This window comes from Lytechinus pictus, chromosome 13, assembly GCF_037042905.1.
Source record: "Lytechinus pictus isolate F3 Inbred chromosome 13, Lp3.0, whole genome shotgun sequence".
Classification (NCBI taxonomy): domain Eukaryota; kingdom Metazoa; phylum Echinodermata; class Echinoidea; order Temnopleuroida; family Toxopneustidae; genus Lytechinus; species Lytechinus pictus.
The window spans coordinates 27,158,199-27,173,208 of record NC_087257.1 but is presented as its reverse complement, the minus strand read 5'-3'; the positions used below and the strand labels follow the sequence as shown (position 1 = coordinate 27,173,208).

At 35.6% G+C, this 15,010-nt stretch overlaps 1 protein-coding gene across 1 annotated transcript; it reads right to left on the bottom strand.

The window, feature by feature from the left end:
- Window positions 1–1,006: 1,006 nt before the first annotated feature.
- LOC129275209 (protein FAM221A-like) lies at window positions 1,007–13,061 on the bottom strand. The gene is made up of 6 exons (XM_064108599.1): window positions 12,851–13,061; window positions 10,703–10,876; window positions 5,881–6,071; window positions 5,269–5,478; window positions 4,395–4,594; window positions 1,007–3,634 (listed from the first exon to the last, which is right to left on the bottom strand). Exons 1-6 carry the CDS (start codon window positions 12,925–12,927, stop codon window positions 3,488–3,490), a joined length of 999 nt encoding a protein of 332 aa, XP_063964669.1. The 5' UTR covers window positions 12,928–13,061; the 3' UTR covers window positions 1,007–3,487.
- Window positions 13,062–15,010: the final 1,949 nt, after the last annotated feature.

Genomic DNA, 15,010 nt, shown 5'->3' with positions numbered 1-15,010 from the left:
TGAACTAGACCAACACACTTTCAAATTTATGGCTGTAATTCAACAAATACCCCAATTTGGCCAAAGTTCATTGACCCTAAATGACCTTTGACCTTGATCATGTGACCTGAAACTTGCACAGGATGTTCAGTAATACTTGATTACTATTATGTCCAAGTTTCATGAATCAGATCCATAAACTTTCAAAGTTATGATGGTAATTCAACAGATACCCCCAATTCGGCCAAAGTTCATTGACCCTAAATGACCTTTGACCTTGGTCATGTGACGTGAAACTCATGCAGGATGTTCAGTGATACTTGATTAACCTTATGTATAAGTTTCATGAACTAGGTCCATATATTTTCTAAGTTATGATGACATTTCAAAAACTTAACCTTAGGTTAAGATTTTGATGTTGATTCCCCCAACATGGTCTAAGTTCATTGACCCTAAATGACCTTTGACCTTGGTCATGTGACATGAAACTCAGGCAGGATGTTCAGTAATACTTGATTAACCTTATGGCCAAGTTTCATGAACTAGGTCCATATACTTTCTAAGTTATGCTGTCATTTCAAAAACTTAACCTCAGGTTAAGATTTGGTGTTGACGCCGCCGTCGCCGTCGCCGTCGGAAAAGCGGCGCCTATAGTCTCACTCTGCTATGCAGGTGAGACAAAAAACAATAAAAACAAAAAAATGCAGTATTAAGCATGAATTAGGCATGAAACAGACATAACCCGTTGTGCATCTCCCATTTTCAAACATGAAATGAGCTGTCAAATATTGTTTTTGCCCTTCTAAACATGCTCAAAGTTGTGATTTGATGAGCCTGGTTAGATCATGGAGATTTCCCTGGTCAGATCAGGGAATTCCTTGGTCAGAATGGTCAAAGGGGGTTGATATGCTAGAAAGTGCAGAACACACAGTAGTGCTGCATGCATGCAAACTTGGAATGGGCTGAAAAGCACCACTTTTACATAATAGACTGTGTATTCAAAACCACTGAAGCAAGACCAATGAAATTTTTATAGAAGTTAGAACATGAGATGAGCTTCCTAGTTAAATACATTTCATGGAGAATAATTTTTATTTTTTGAAGTAATTTAGCCCCATATAAGAGGGACATTTTTTTTGGGACGCGCTGTATAGATGAATAATATGCAAGCAGTTAAATCTTATAATTGCACAATACAGCACTCTGGCAACACTAATTTGACACATTTTTTTTGCTTTATGCCTAACAAGGTATGAAAACACAATTATTCAATATATATTAATAATTTCAACATGGTAATTTTGAAATGTTCTTCATGAAGGTAAATTTTAAACTGCATCCTTTTTTCCCTCATAGCACTCCATATAATAATGCATCTAAATGTAAAGATCTGGAGAGACGGGGCATTTTTTATTTCAAAGATTGAAATGCATGTGCTTAGATAGCACTTAGATGAAATGTTCAATTAAACTATAACAAGAACAGTAAAAAATAAACAATTGAGATAAAAATTTGTGGGTAAAAATAGAGGGGCACTGTACAATAAAGGCAAATATATAGCAATGAAATTTTTGATGAAATCAGAGTAACACTGCTGAGAACTCAGAAAATTCCAAAATATGCATATAGTATTCTACTTAAACCATGTGTTCCAGAAAAACGTATAGTTTTTTGGAATGATCTTCATAACACAGATGAGGTCAATTGGGAGAAAGTTCATGTAAATAACTTTAAGTCCACTATAATGACACGTGTGCGCTCTTTTTATTTCAAGTTATTTCATAAAGCAATAAGTTTCAATGATTTCTTGTATAAAATTAAAAGGAAGGACTCCCCTAATTGTTCTTTTTGTAACAGTGACCCGGAAACCTATTTACATATTTTTATTGAATGTCCTGTTGTGAAACCTATTTGGGATGAAATTATGAAAGCTATTATTAAGGAAACCAAAAAGCATGATTTACAGAATGTTTCAAAATTTGAAAAGATGTCCGGTTATATTGATGATAAATTCCTTACATATTTGTTTCTTTTGCTTAAGTATTATATTTATATTTGTAAATTTCAGAACAAACCACCAACTTTTGACGGTTATAAGGCATATTTGACCTCTAACAAGGATATTGAATATCATATTGCCAAGAAAAATAATTAACATACAAGCCATTTTCGGAAATGGAGATTTAAGTTGTAAGATATTCTATCATCAATTTTTGTAACTGAAGAAAATCTTAATATGCCTTCTGAGGATGGAATTTTGTTAATCTTTAATAATAGGTGAATCACCTGATTTTTATCCTTCTGTTATTACATTCTTGCCTTTACTATACTATAGGGGATGATGAATACTTAGAAGAGACAAAGTGACTGCTTTTACTACATGTTTATCAAGTAGTATCTGTTGATAAGCTGTACTTTTTCTAATGTAAACTAATAATGTGTATGCTGCTTTTTTTCTTTTCTTATTTATTTATTCTGTTATATTTTAAATTACTTGTATTAATTATATGTGGTTTGTTATACAAAATTATGAAAACCCAATAAAAACTATGAAAAAGAAAAAAAAGAAGCATTAACAAAAAGATCGACCAATTAAAAAAAAAAAAATATATATATATAGCAATGTCCAAACCTTAATTTGTCCACATTTTTTTGCACTCAAAAGTACTGTCAATTACCAGAAGAGGGTTTTATCACTAAAATCTAATATCTGAAATTTATTTTGGTTCCATAGTAATTTTAATTTAATTAATGATGTACACAGAGATGCATTTTATTCAATTAAGTAAAAGCCTTTTGGATATATGAAGCTCAGCTTGACTCCTAGCAGTAACAATTTATGCCTCAACCCTTGATAGATTTGAAACAAATTGCACACTCAAATTCTAATGATTTAAAAAAAAAATCCTGCATAATCTAAAACTTGCTAACTCCCTAGCGCTTGTACTTGTACTTAGGGCTCGCATGCCTCTGGGCAATAGTATTGAATTTTACTTTTGCGAGCCCTGGCCCATGGAAAAACCATTTTCTTACTCTTTTCTTCTTTGCTTTCATTTCTACTTTTCATTTTTAATTATTAAATTTCAAATTGTAATTTTGTATTTACATTGTAATCTTTTTTTTTAATGGCCAAATAAATAATAATAATAATTAAATAATCCATTTCAGAGATTGTTTTCTTGAGCATGTGACCTTTTCTTCTTTCAATTCTGGCAATTCTGTACTTGAAGAAGTGGCATTTGTTCTATCATCCTTGCAGTTTGGTGAACTTGTACTCAGAACACACCCTGGACGATGATTTCCGAAATTTCCCGCTCTTGAAGAAGTGACATTTATTCTATTGGTTCCACTAGTTTTGGTGAAATACCACTCAGATTGGCCATCTCCTAAATGATGGTAGAACTAGTTCACTTCTTAAGGTCTTCCAGATTGGGAGGAAACAGCCATTGTTGTTTTTGTTCTTCTAATATAGTGAAATACCACTCAGATCTACTGGGTAACGCTAGAACTATTTCCCAGGTTTCCCAGATCTTGAGGAGGTGGGCTTTGTTTTACCAACACTCGATGATCCTGATCTTGTCTGAGGTAAGGCTTGCCTACGAGCAGGGGGCTTGATGTTCGGGGCAGCTCTTGCTCTCATCCGCTCTTCTTTTAACTGGAAGTGACCACACAGGAGAAAAGATAAGAAAGGAAATAACCTAATGAGGATTCTGGTTGTTCTAACACCAAGGGCTTTCATCAAATGCAATGACCAGAAGGTACATTGTTCAAGGCAAAGGGAACATCTTGGATATGGGGAAGAAAAAAACTCAAGGGCAAACTCAAGAGCTTCCAATCTTGACAAAGAGAATTATTCTTTGCACATAGATAAAAAAAACAAAACAGGGCTGCGAGTCGCTACAATGAAGAGTAGAAATAAGAAACTCATTTACTTATAAAGAATCAGGACATAAGCCTGCTCTGTTCACTATCATGGTGGCTTTGCCATCCTGGTAACTACATGTACGATAAAAGATTCAGACTGAATGGCTACTGCATCCCCTAAAAAATAGATGTCCAAGAAATTCAGGACATGAGTAAGCCAAAATACTTCCTAAGGATAATTGTCAGATTATTATTGGCAAATAACTATTGCATCGCAGCAGTTGAGCTATTCAATAATTCTATGCAGCTCAGAATGACTGTGTGCAAAACATTAACCAGCCGATGAGATTTCTGAATTATTTGGCTTAAGCGTCCTCGAGAGGTGACTTAAACATAAGGTTAAGTACTTAGATCAATCAATGAATTGAATTGGCTGAATATCCCCCCCCCCCGAGTATATTCTGAGTAAAATGCTCATTTACAGTATCTGACTGTATTGAATGAATACCGGCCTAGATCCCATACTGTAATACATAAATTTGGGATGTTACCCTCTGCTGGTATCGCTTCTCATAGTATTCCATATCGGCATCAGTCCCTGTCAGCTTAAAGTTAGCCATGTCATCGGTCAGCTGGGCCACTTCTTGACCGTTCCTGCCTTCGAGCTGCTTGAGTGTTGGTCCATGCATGCGTAGGAATGGATGATCACTTGATCCTATGGCTTGATTCAAGAATGCTTCATCTGGTGTACCTGAGGGCCAGGGGAGAAATGAATATTAACAAACTGGAGATTTACATGTTTCTTTTGTACATGGGAAATAAATCAATTTTATTGAACACAGCAGCAGTTCATAGGGACTCGTTTGCATCTTAGCCTGGTTTTTATGAGCTCCCAATCATTTTGAAAAGATTTTAAAATGCCAGTAAAATCTGTGAACTATATGCAAAAAAGTGCACCAAAACGTGTCCGTATGTTCCTGAATATTTGAAAAAAGATGTTTATATGACTTGCTTTTTATTAGTTTTGAGTTTCAATCTTTTTAAATAATCATTTGAACTACTTGTGAACAAATGGCGACTTCAATCGACTCCCAAGGACAAGTGCAAAAATTCTGAACCCTTAACACACTTTGAAAATGCAGTGATTTGATTTTACCATTTGATGACATTTGTGTCCTTGTAAAACCTTCACAAAATGTTTGTGAGCCCCATGAAAACAAGGCTTTACAAGGATTTTTTTTAAAAGGTGAATCATCTTTTACATTGCTTGCCTAGAGTGAAATTAATTAACTTACTGGTGTAAAGTCTTTTTGCCAATCAATTGTATAATACAAAAGCATTCAACCTAATTTCCTAAAGGGCTGGTTCCAGAAATGTAAGCCCCTATTTAGAACTCCGTAATTCTGAAAGGCAAACACCACTCACCAAGTCCGCTGTCATCGAGTCTCATGTACCCTTCTGCTAGAGAGCTAAACCCTGTCAATCCTCCCATGGCTTGGTAAGGAACATTGTGACCCACAGGATGACCCCTGACCTGTCTCTCTTCCTTTGTCTCTACAATGGTCTCGTGTGCATAGGTCGGCTGCATACAGCTGCAGGTGAATGAACTTTTGAAAGCTACACACTGGCATCCAGCTGAATGAACATGGAAGAAATGAAAAAGTGAAGATGAAATGAGCTTCATGGTAATCTTTTCATATGATCTACCACCAAAAAGCTGAAGATGCACACATGTACAAAGATAATAAAAACTCAATCTTGGAGTTCAAAAATATATTTGTAACTGGAAGAATTTGTTTTCATTTTGTCTACTAGTAGATGGTCTACTTCTCCCATCATCAAATCCCTTCATGGCTTAACCCACTTTGTCCACTCTGAATTTGGTCGAATTAATGTTTGGTTTGATAATCACTTGGTCTCATTCCTATTTGGGCTGACTGTCAAATAGTCTAATGAATACTTGAATGCAAGGAATTGGAAACTGCATTCGCTATTGCATACCTAAGCCTTGGAGCAAATACCAAACATTACACTTACGTTTCCGACATCCATGGTGTTGTTCTTCAGAATGATCATCGGAATAATGCTTACACCGGCATCTGATTGGCTGACTGCCGTTGAGTGGCACGTAGTTGAAGGAGACACACTTACAACCTTTGACCCGGCAAGGCAACATAATGGGTCGCTCTGTTGGGATCTTCTCAAAGTCTGTCTTATGTTGCTTGTACCTGAAAAAAAATCAAGATTATTGAGGATTGAATATTCCTGACAATTGTTCTCAATTTACACCCACTAAAAATGTTAATAATTCAGTCAACACATATTTAATACTGGACCACATCAGAGAAATGTTGAAACAAGTAAGGGTTTTGAAAAATTTAACAAGTTATTTTTTTCTGTTCACAGTTCACACTGACAGTGTTTTAATACAGAACACCAGTTTGTGTTAGAACAGCATTGTGGTTTGAATCTAAACCGATATTACTTCAACACTAGAATTTTTGCAGTGTATAGTATAAGATATTTACAATATCACAATCCTACCAGTATTAAAAATGTCATGTTCAGATACGATGTAAATGATCACTGCATTTGCATATTTCTTCTTTACAAACTTTGGCAATATTCTGAACTCAGATTAATGTAAAGGAAAATTCAATCCCAAAAAGTTAGAGGAAAATCAAACAAGTATCACAGTAAAAACTTGAATAGAACTTCAATATTTGATGTAAAATAAGAAAGTTAAGATATAACAACCAAGATGAGTAGTTTCATATGAACTGAGGTGACTACTAGTATCCCTAAATTAGACCCCAAAAGAGCCAATCTGGAATAAAATTATTGGAAATGGTTTTTTGACTGATTTAAATAGGTATGGGTGTCAACATTTACCAAAAAAAAGTTAGGAGGAATACGGGTTGGGGAAAGTGCTTTTTTTCAAGGTCAAAGGTCAATGACCTTTTCGTACATACTGTATAATGGTATCTCTGAGATGGAAAGGCGCAGGTTGATGATAATGGTGTCAAAATGTACAAATTCTTACCAGAATATCAAATAGAATAAAATTAATGACCTAGAATGCACATTCACCTATAAAATTCAAGGTCAAAGCCTTTCAAAAGGTCAATGACCTTTTTTACATTATATACCATACCGTATAATGGTATCTCGGAGATGATAAGGTACATGCTGGTGATCATGGTGTCAAAATGTACAGATTCTTACAAGAAGATCAAATAAAATAAACTTAAGTACCTAGAATGCACATTCACCAATAAAATTCAAGGTCAAAGGTCAATGACCTTTTATACTACATATACCATATTATATAATTGTATCTCTAAGATAAAATGGTGCAGGTTGGTGTTCTTGGTGTCAAAACACGCATATTCTTACAGGAAGATAAAATAAAATTAAGCATCGAGAATGCACATTCACCCATAAAATTCAAGGACAAAGGTCAATGTCCTTTTTAACATTAGATAATAATAATGGTATCTCTGAGATAAAACACCGCAGGTTGGTGATCTTGGTGCCAAAATCCAAAGACTTGTACAAGAAGATTAAACAACACTAAAATAAGTATAAAGAATAAACTTTCACCCTTGAAATCCTAGATCAGAGGAAATATATAATCTACCGTATATGATATCAAAATAACCAAAAACAATATCTTTTGTGTTCATATTTTATATCTGAATAATGTAAATAACCATGGCTAATTTGTAATGAAAACATGGAGGTTTCATAATTTCGGTCTGAAATAATGAAGGCCATGGAGAATGTATTTAGGGGTCAGAGGTCAATGAGCCCTTTTCAAAATATCAGTGGAAATTAAGTTTAAAAAGTTGATAACCAAATAACACTTTTTCATATACTGCGATGCATTGCCAAAAGCACTGAAAAAATAAATGAAATCAAATATATAATTTGAAATGATTTTTATCTTAAGTAGCAGCATTTAATGCATCATTATATCTAAATCAAGGTTGTCGTGTCTTTTCTCTCCAGCGATAGGCCACTCACCTCAATGCTATAATAAATACTATAAACTATTAGCTTAATCTTCTGAAAATGGATAGGACATGTCTAACTCTCATGTCACAGCTAGCATCATCTGAGAGCATTTCCAAACATCAGAGGGATGATGATGATGATGAAATGAAGGCCATCATTAGAGCTGCAGCTTCTGTCATATACATGTAGTAAATTATATATATATCAACTTCAACAAAGGTGAATTCCCGTATTATTAGTACCTTTCATCAGTTCATTGCGAGCTGCCAGAATATCTTGTGATGCTAATGCTGCAGACAAAACTTCATATCTGCTCTCTGCCGTACGTCACCCATGATGCTATTTCTACTAGGTATCAGTTTGTACAAGGATCATGTATTTGGTCCAGAACAACTGATTGTTATCATGCACAAATTAGGCATATAACAATGAAATTCAAAAGGAGATAATAGCTTACAAGTGCACATCCATCGACCTAACAAAACTCCTACAGCACCACTTCCAGTTCTTGAGAATCAAGCTGTGCAATTATCAGTAATAATATAGATCCTGGTCTGATATCCCTTGACAGAACGTTAGGCTTTCATTGAATGGGCCAGATCAAAGTCTTGAAAATGTCAGAAGGTTTTCAAGAGTTCAATTACTCTTTGCTGAAGTTGAGACACTTAACTTCATCTATGACAAAAAAAAGCTGCAGCTCTAATGATTGCCTTATTTTAATTCTTCGTCATTGTCCCTGGCTATATGAAAATGTTCTCGGATGATGCTTGCCATAAGACTTAGGCCTATCCTTTCCATTTACAGATTAAGTTGTAGCATTTGAGGTAAGTGACCTATTGCTACAGAGAAATTAGAACCTTGATTTAGATTTATAAAATGCATATCTAAATGCTGCTACTTTAGGTAACTTCACCATTGTCACCATTTCAAATTATATCACACATTATTTTTTTTAACACTTTTGTCAATGCATTACAGTATATTATAAGAAAGAGTGCTATTTGATCCAATTTTACCTCGAACTTGTATTTTGACATCATCATTGGTCAAGGATTCAACTATTAAATTTGTGTTCTTTTTCCACGCAGGTCAGTCTTTTTTCCCATCAGAATCACTATACCTACATGCCACAATCACGTTATATCGACCTATTTACTTAAATTTCCTGACGCTATTGACATAGTTGATTGACCTTAAACTCCTAAATATATTTTCCATGGCCATTTTTTATCCTTGTTTCTTTCAGAGTGAAATTATTAGACTTCCAAGTGTTCATTACAAATAGTTATCTTTCTTTCTATTATTCACAAATAAAATGTGAATATAATGGATTAATTTCTTTTTTGGGGGAATCATGCATGGATATATAAATATTTATCAACTTTTGACCTTTGACTTTGGATATTGGACTATTCTGTATGATTATTTTGAGTCATTTTTATCTTCTTGCAAAAATTGCTTTTTGACATCAAAATCACCAACATGCAGCGTTTTATCTCAGAGATACCTTTATACGATATATAGCCTATGTAAAAAGGTCACTGACCTTTGACCTTGAACTTTATGGGTTAATATGCATTCTAGGTGATTAACTTTATCTTATTTGACCTTCCTGTAAGAATCTGGGAATTTTGATACAACGATCACCAACCTGTGCCGTTTCATCTCAGAGATACTATTATACAGTATGATACATAATGTAAAAAAGGTCATTGACCTTTGAAAGGATCTTACCTTGAATTTTATAGTTTAATGTGCATTCTGGGTACTTAATTCTATTTTATTTGATCTTCCTGTAAGAACCTCTGCATTTTGACACCAAGATCACCAACCTGCACCTTTTCATCTCAGAGATACCATTATACCGTATATGGTATACAATGTAAAAAAAAGTCATTGAGCTTTGAAAGCTTTGACCTTGAATTTCATTCATTTGGTGAATGAGCATTGTAGGTACTTGATTTGATTTCATTTGATCTTCTTGTAAGAATCTGTGCATTTTGACACCAAGATCACCAACCTGCGCCTTTTCATCTGAGAGATAGCATTATACCGTATATGGTATATAATGTAGAGAAAATGTCATTGACCTTTGAAAGGCTTTGACCTTGAATTTTATTGTTTAATGTGCATTTTGGGTAATTAATTTGATTTTTTTTTTCTTCCTGTAAGAACCTCTGCATTTTGACACCTAGATCACCAACCTGCACCTTTTCATCTCAGAGATACCATTATACCGTATATGGTATGTAATGTAATAATGGTCATTGAACTTTGAAAGGCTTTGACCTTGAATTTCATGGATGAATGAGCATTGTAGGTACTTGATTTGATTTTATTTGATCTTCTTGTAAGAATCTGTGCATTTTGACACCATGATCACCAACCTGTAATATTTTATCTGGGAGATACCATGATACAGTATATTTAAAAAGGTCATTGACCTTTGACCTTGAAAAAAAACACTTTCCCCAACCCGTATTCCTCCTAACTTTTTTTTGGTAAATGTTGACACCCATACCTACTCAAATCAGTCAAAAAACCATTTCCAATAATTTTATTCCAGTTGGTTACTAATTACGGGATACTATACCTATCATTATTAGTTTAACCTCAAAGACTGGATTCCCCTTGGCCATTGAATGGCCAGTAAGGGGCAGCGCCAGGATGTTTTAAATGGAGGGGGAGCAAGAGGACATAAAGATTTCAGTCCTCCTCTTTATACCCCCTCTCCTTCCTTTTTCCCTCTCATTTCATTTTCTTTTTCATTTGAAAATAAAAAGGGGTCCAATGGTTTTGTCCCCCACTCAGGCACTGCCCCTGAATTAGAGTTCTCCAATACCTGTGCTGGCAAAAACACTTTGTTTCTGGGCCGATCATCTTGCAGTCCATTCCAGTGGGCGATGTCCAGCTCACAAACAAACGATTCTTCATACGGGTTGGGATGACTTTTTTCTTATACTCCTCATACTGCTCCGGTGTGAACAATGTGCCTCCATCATCATCACCAACAATCCTAAAATATAAAAATCAAATTAACATTTGAAATTGATAATCTAATCAAAGACTGCCGAAATACTGGTGCTCTAGCTAAAATGTAGAAATTAAAGGTCTAAAAAAAAAATGGATTTAGATCTTAGTCTACACTCTACAGACTGAAAAAATCAGTTGATTTGTAATGCCATTGCTTTTCATAAAGAACTATCTACTTCTTTTGATTATTGGCCTACATAACATTTACTTTGGCTTTTAAAAATCTGACATTTGCATCCTTCAGCTATGCAAATACATGTAACTACAATGTGACTTTAAAAGTTTAACATTAATGTTACTAGTTTTTCTTATGATCTAGCAAACAGTCTTTAACAAGATTGAAAATACTAAAAGAACCAAAAATACAGGGATTGTATTCTGAGATCCATTTTACCTCAGATAAAATAAAATATTTTATCTCAGTTAAATTCAATGATATATGGCAGGGGGTCCTAAAGCTGCGCGGGTCCTAAAGCTACGCACCACTCATCGCGCATACAGTTTTTATGGCAAATGCGCACTCTGTGTGTGGAACTGTGACTGCAGAGTGACGAACGATTCCTATTCAATTTTTTCTACAGAGGCTGCAGTAAATCTCTAAATGCAGAGAAACCAACAACTGTTTGGAATTTTGGAGTTATATTCGCTTAAATTTCACTTTTTCCTATAATAATATGAATATATTTTAGAAATTGAGGCACAGGAAATACTATTTTTTTGCATGATAAATCGAGTGCGTAGCTTTAGGACCCCTTCTTCATCGGGTGGTGAAATCAAGAGGTGTTCGGAAAACACGACGGGATTTTCGTATTAGTGAGTTTTGCGAAATTTTCTTCTTGGTTAATGATCTTTAGAATGTTTGCCACAAATTAGTGAAAGATATTTGTTGAAATATTAAAATTGGGATAGTTTTTATTGTTTGAAAACAAAGTGCGTAGCTTTAGGTCCCCCCATCATACCCTTAAAATCGGTTTCAAAGTTTATCTGAAACTAAAAAGTGATTGATTCATCGTAGTCTCTGAGTAGACCAAAAGCTTCGGTCTCTGTTTTATTGGTTGTTCTGCTGAACTACCTTGGCTCTACTCACCAATTACAGACACCGAAGTTCTAACTCCATCTGTACAGGGACTCAATGGCCATTATTAAATTCAGATAAACCAGGGAAGTGGGAGTTGCGCGACAACCGAAGAAAGTCACTTCTTTTTCCCCTCTTAAGTTTATTTATCCCGTTTGGTGCATTTCAGGCCAGAACGGAATGATAATCTTTATTTTGGCCCAGTTCTTTTTATATATTTTTATGAAATAAAGACAAAAATCAATGAGCCCCGTCAGGGGGATTTTGCATAGTTTACCCCCTAATGGGGGCTGCACGACCGCGAGCCTGCGTACGAGAAATTAAAAAAAATTTAAAAAAATGTTTAAAAACTCATTGAAACAGACAGCTGCCAGCTGTCTAACTCCATGAACTTGGAGATAATTCGATCACTTTTTAGTTTGAAATATTAATTATCTCAGATAAATTTTTGTTTTGCATAAGTTAAAGATGAAACACGACAGAGCAGTGCCTGCGTTAAATTTAATTGCTGAGACATATCCATCGTGTAAATTGCAATTGCATACCAATTTCAAAAATCAAAAAGATTCAAAGTCAGATTTTAAAAATGACCCCAGAATACCACCCCAGGGGGCCAGGCCCAGGCAATGCCAATGGCATTATTTTGCCATCTGTCTCACATAATAAATTCAGCATGCAAAGTTGGGTATGAAGCTCAGCCAGAGCTGACACTGACAGAGGCTCCAACTTGACTCGTAGTCGTGAGCGGTACGACTGGAATAGCCTCCCCCAAACCCCCGGCGTCCCATAGCACATCGTTCGCTAAAAAACCTTGCGAGCGCGAGCAGTCATTTCATTCAGCAGTCTTCATTGAAAATCTGAAAAAATATGAGCTTACATTACCTTCTGTACTCTAAGTATTGATCCACTGATTCAGCAGCCCCTGGTCCAAACCGTAAATTATATCCTCTGTCTGCCATACTCCAATTTGTCGTGAATATTGTTCAAAAAAGGCAAATTAATTCAACAGGGCCAGGCCCAGGGCGTCATTCGTTACCGAGGAAACAGGCCAGTGTTTTAAGATGGATTACTCTGGTACAGAAGTGTAGTATGGAAAGCATAATTGCCGCGGATATTTAGGTTTTTTTATGAAGCTGCTGTTACACATAATTCATCAGTGGTAAGTAGTCTCGGGAAGTATGGCTCTTTGGTAATGGAGTTCTATAGATATTTACCATTAGTGGAGCGGTTATGTGACAAAAAATGGCCAAGATGCTCGGATCTGGCAGAAAGTGTGAAATTTGGTATACAGGGGTATTTTTGGGCACTGATTTCAAAAATTGCCGGCCCCAAGCGATTTAACCATCGGGTCGGCCGCCATTTTGAAATCCAAGATGGCCGCCATGCAGAATCATTAAATGTCATTTTTTTTTAGTTTTACATGGCATGTGACACTGAAATTTGGCATATAGAGGTATTATGAGGCACTGATTTCAAATATTGCCGGCCCCCAGCAATTTGACCATTTGGTCGGCGGCAAAATGGCCGCCATCTTGAAATCCAAGATGGCCGCCATGATATATTGTTGCAATCATTTTCTCGAGTTTTATATGAACTGCGGTATTGAAATTTGGCATATAGGCTTAATTCGGGGTGCTGATTTCAAATATTGCCGGCCCCAAGTGATTTGACCATCGGGTCGGCCGCCATTTTGAAATCCAAGATGGCCGCCATGAGAAATCATTAATGTCATTTTCTTGAGTTTTACATGACGTGTGACACTGAAATTTGGTATGTTGGGGTATTTTTAGGCACTGATTTCAAATATTGCCTGCCCCCAGCAATTTGACCACTTGGTCAGCGGCTAACTGGCCGCCATTTTGAAATCCAAGATGGCCGCCATGAAAAATCATTAAATGTCATTTTCTTGAGTTTTACATGATATGTGACACTGAAAATTTGGCATATAGGCTTAATTCGGTGTGCTGATTTCAAATATTGCCGGCCCCAAGTGATTTGACCATCGGGTCGGCCGCCATTTTGAAATCCAAGATGGCCGCCATGAAAAATCATTGAACTAATTTTCTTGAATTTTACATTATATGTGCCACTGAAATTTGTAGTATATTGGTATCTGGGTGAGTTCATTAAAAAAATTGCTGGCTCCAAGCAATCTGACAATTGGTCGGCGGAAAAATGGCCGTCATCTTGAATTCGAAGCTGGCTGCCATAGAAATATTGAAATTATTTCGTTGAGTTTTATATGATCTGCGGTATTGCACTTTGACATATAGAAGTAGTGTCGGGAGCTTATTTCAAATATTGCTGGCCCTCAGCGATCTGATCCCCTGAGTCAGGGTTATACGGGCCAAAGATATTCATTCGAGCCAACCCATTTAATTCTCAATTTTTAATTTTGATATTGCTGATTGACAAAAATTAATGAATATGATTGATAATCTAACACTGATTCTAGGGAGGGTAACTTTACTGAACTTCCTTTTTTCAAATTGGGAAGATATATCACCACTTTGGAACTATTTTTATACTGGCGGAAGAAGTACTGCCTCTTTACTGTCTCAAGTGATGAATTTTATCCTGTCAGGTGTAGTCGATCTTCATAAATGCCGATTTATTTTTAAAATGAGCTGGTGGAGGTACCCTTTTCTGGTCAGATATAGAATGTCAGACATATATTCTATCCACTGGACAGGTAGTAAACATTCAATTCTCGAATTTGATCCTTATTTTTTTTAAGAGCGCCTCTTTAACACAAAAGTCTATAGGAAATGTTTTAGGAAATTTAGGCCCGTGATACCTCAGGTGTCACGCGCGTAAAACATTCCCCATAGACTTGTGTGTTAAAATGGCACTTAATTTCATTCATAAAAAAATAAATGTGAAATTAGAGGGTCGAATGTTTACTACCTTTGGATAGGATATATATCTGACATTCCATATCTGACCAGAGAAGGTATCGTAGCCAGCTCATTTTAAAAATAAATCGCCATTTATGAAGATAACTATGATGGGATCAAATTCATCAACTGAAACAGTAAAATA

Bases quoted from the DNA above. Each gene is read 5' to 3' on its own strand.
- LOC129275209 (XM_064108599.1), bottom strand. From the start codon at position 12,927: ATGGCAGACAGAGGATATAATTTACGGTTTGGACCAGGGGCTGCTGAA. The intron at 6,072-10,702 runs GTATTGGAGAAC...ATTTTTTTTCAG, and splicing joins AAGTGTTTTTGCCAGCACAG to GTACAAGCAACATAAGACAG. The intron at 5,479-5,880 runs GTAAGTGTAATG...ATGTTCATTCAG, and splicing joins ACACCATGGATGTCGGAAAC to CTGGATGCCAGTGTGTAGCT.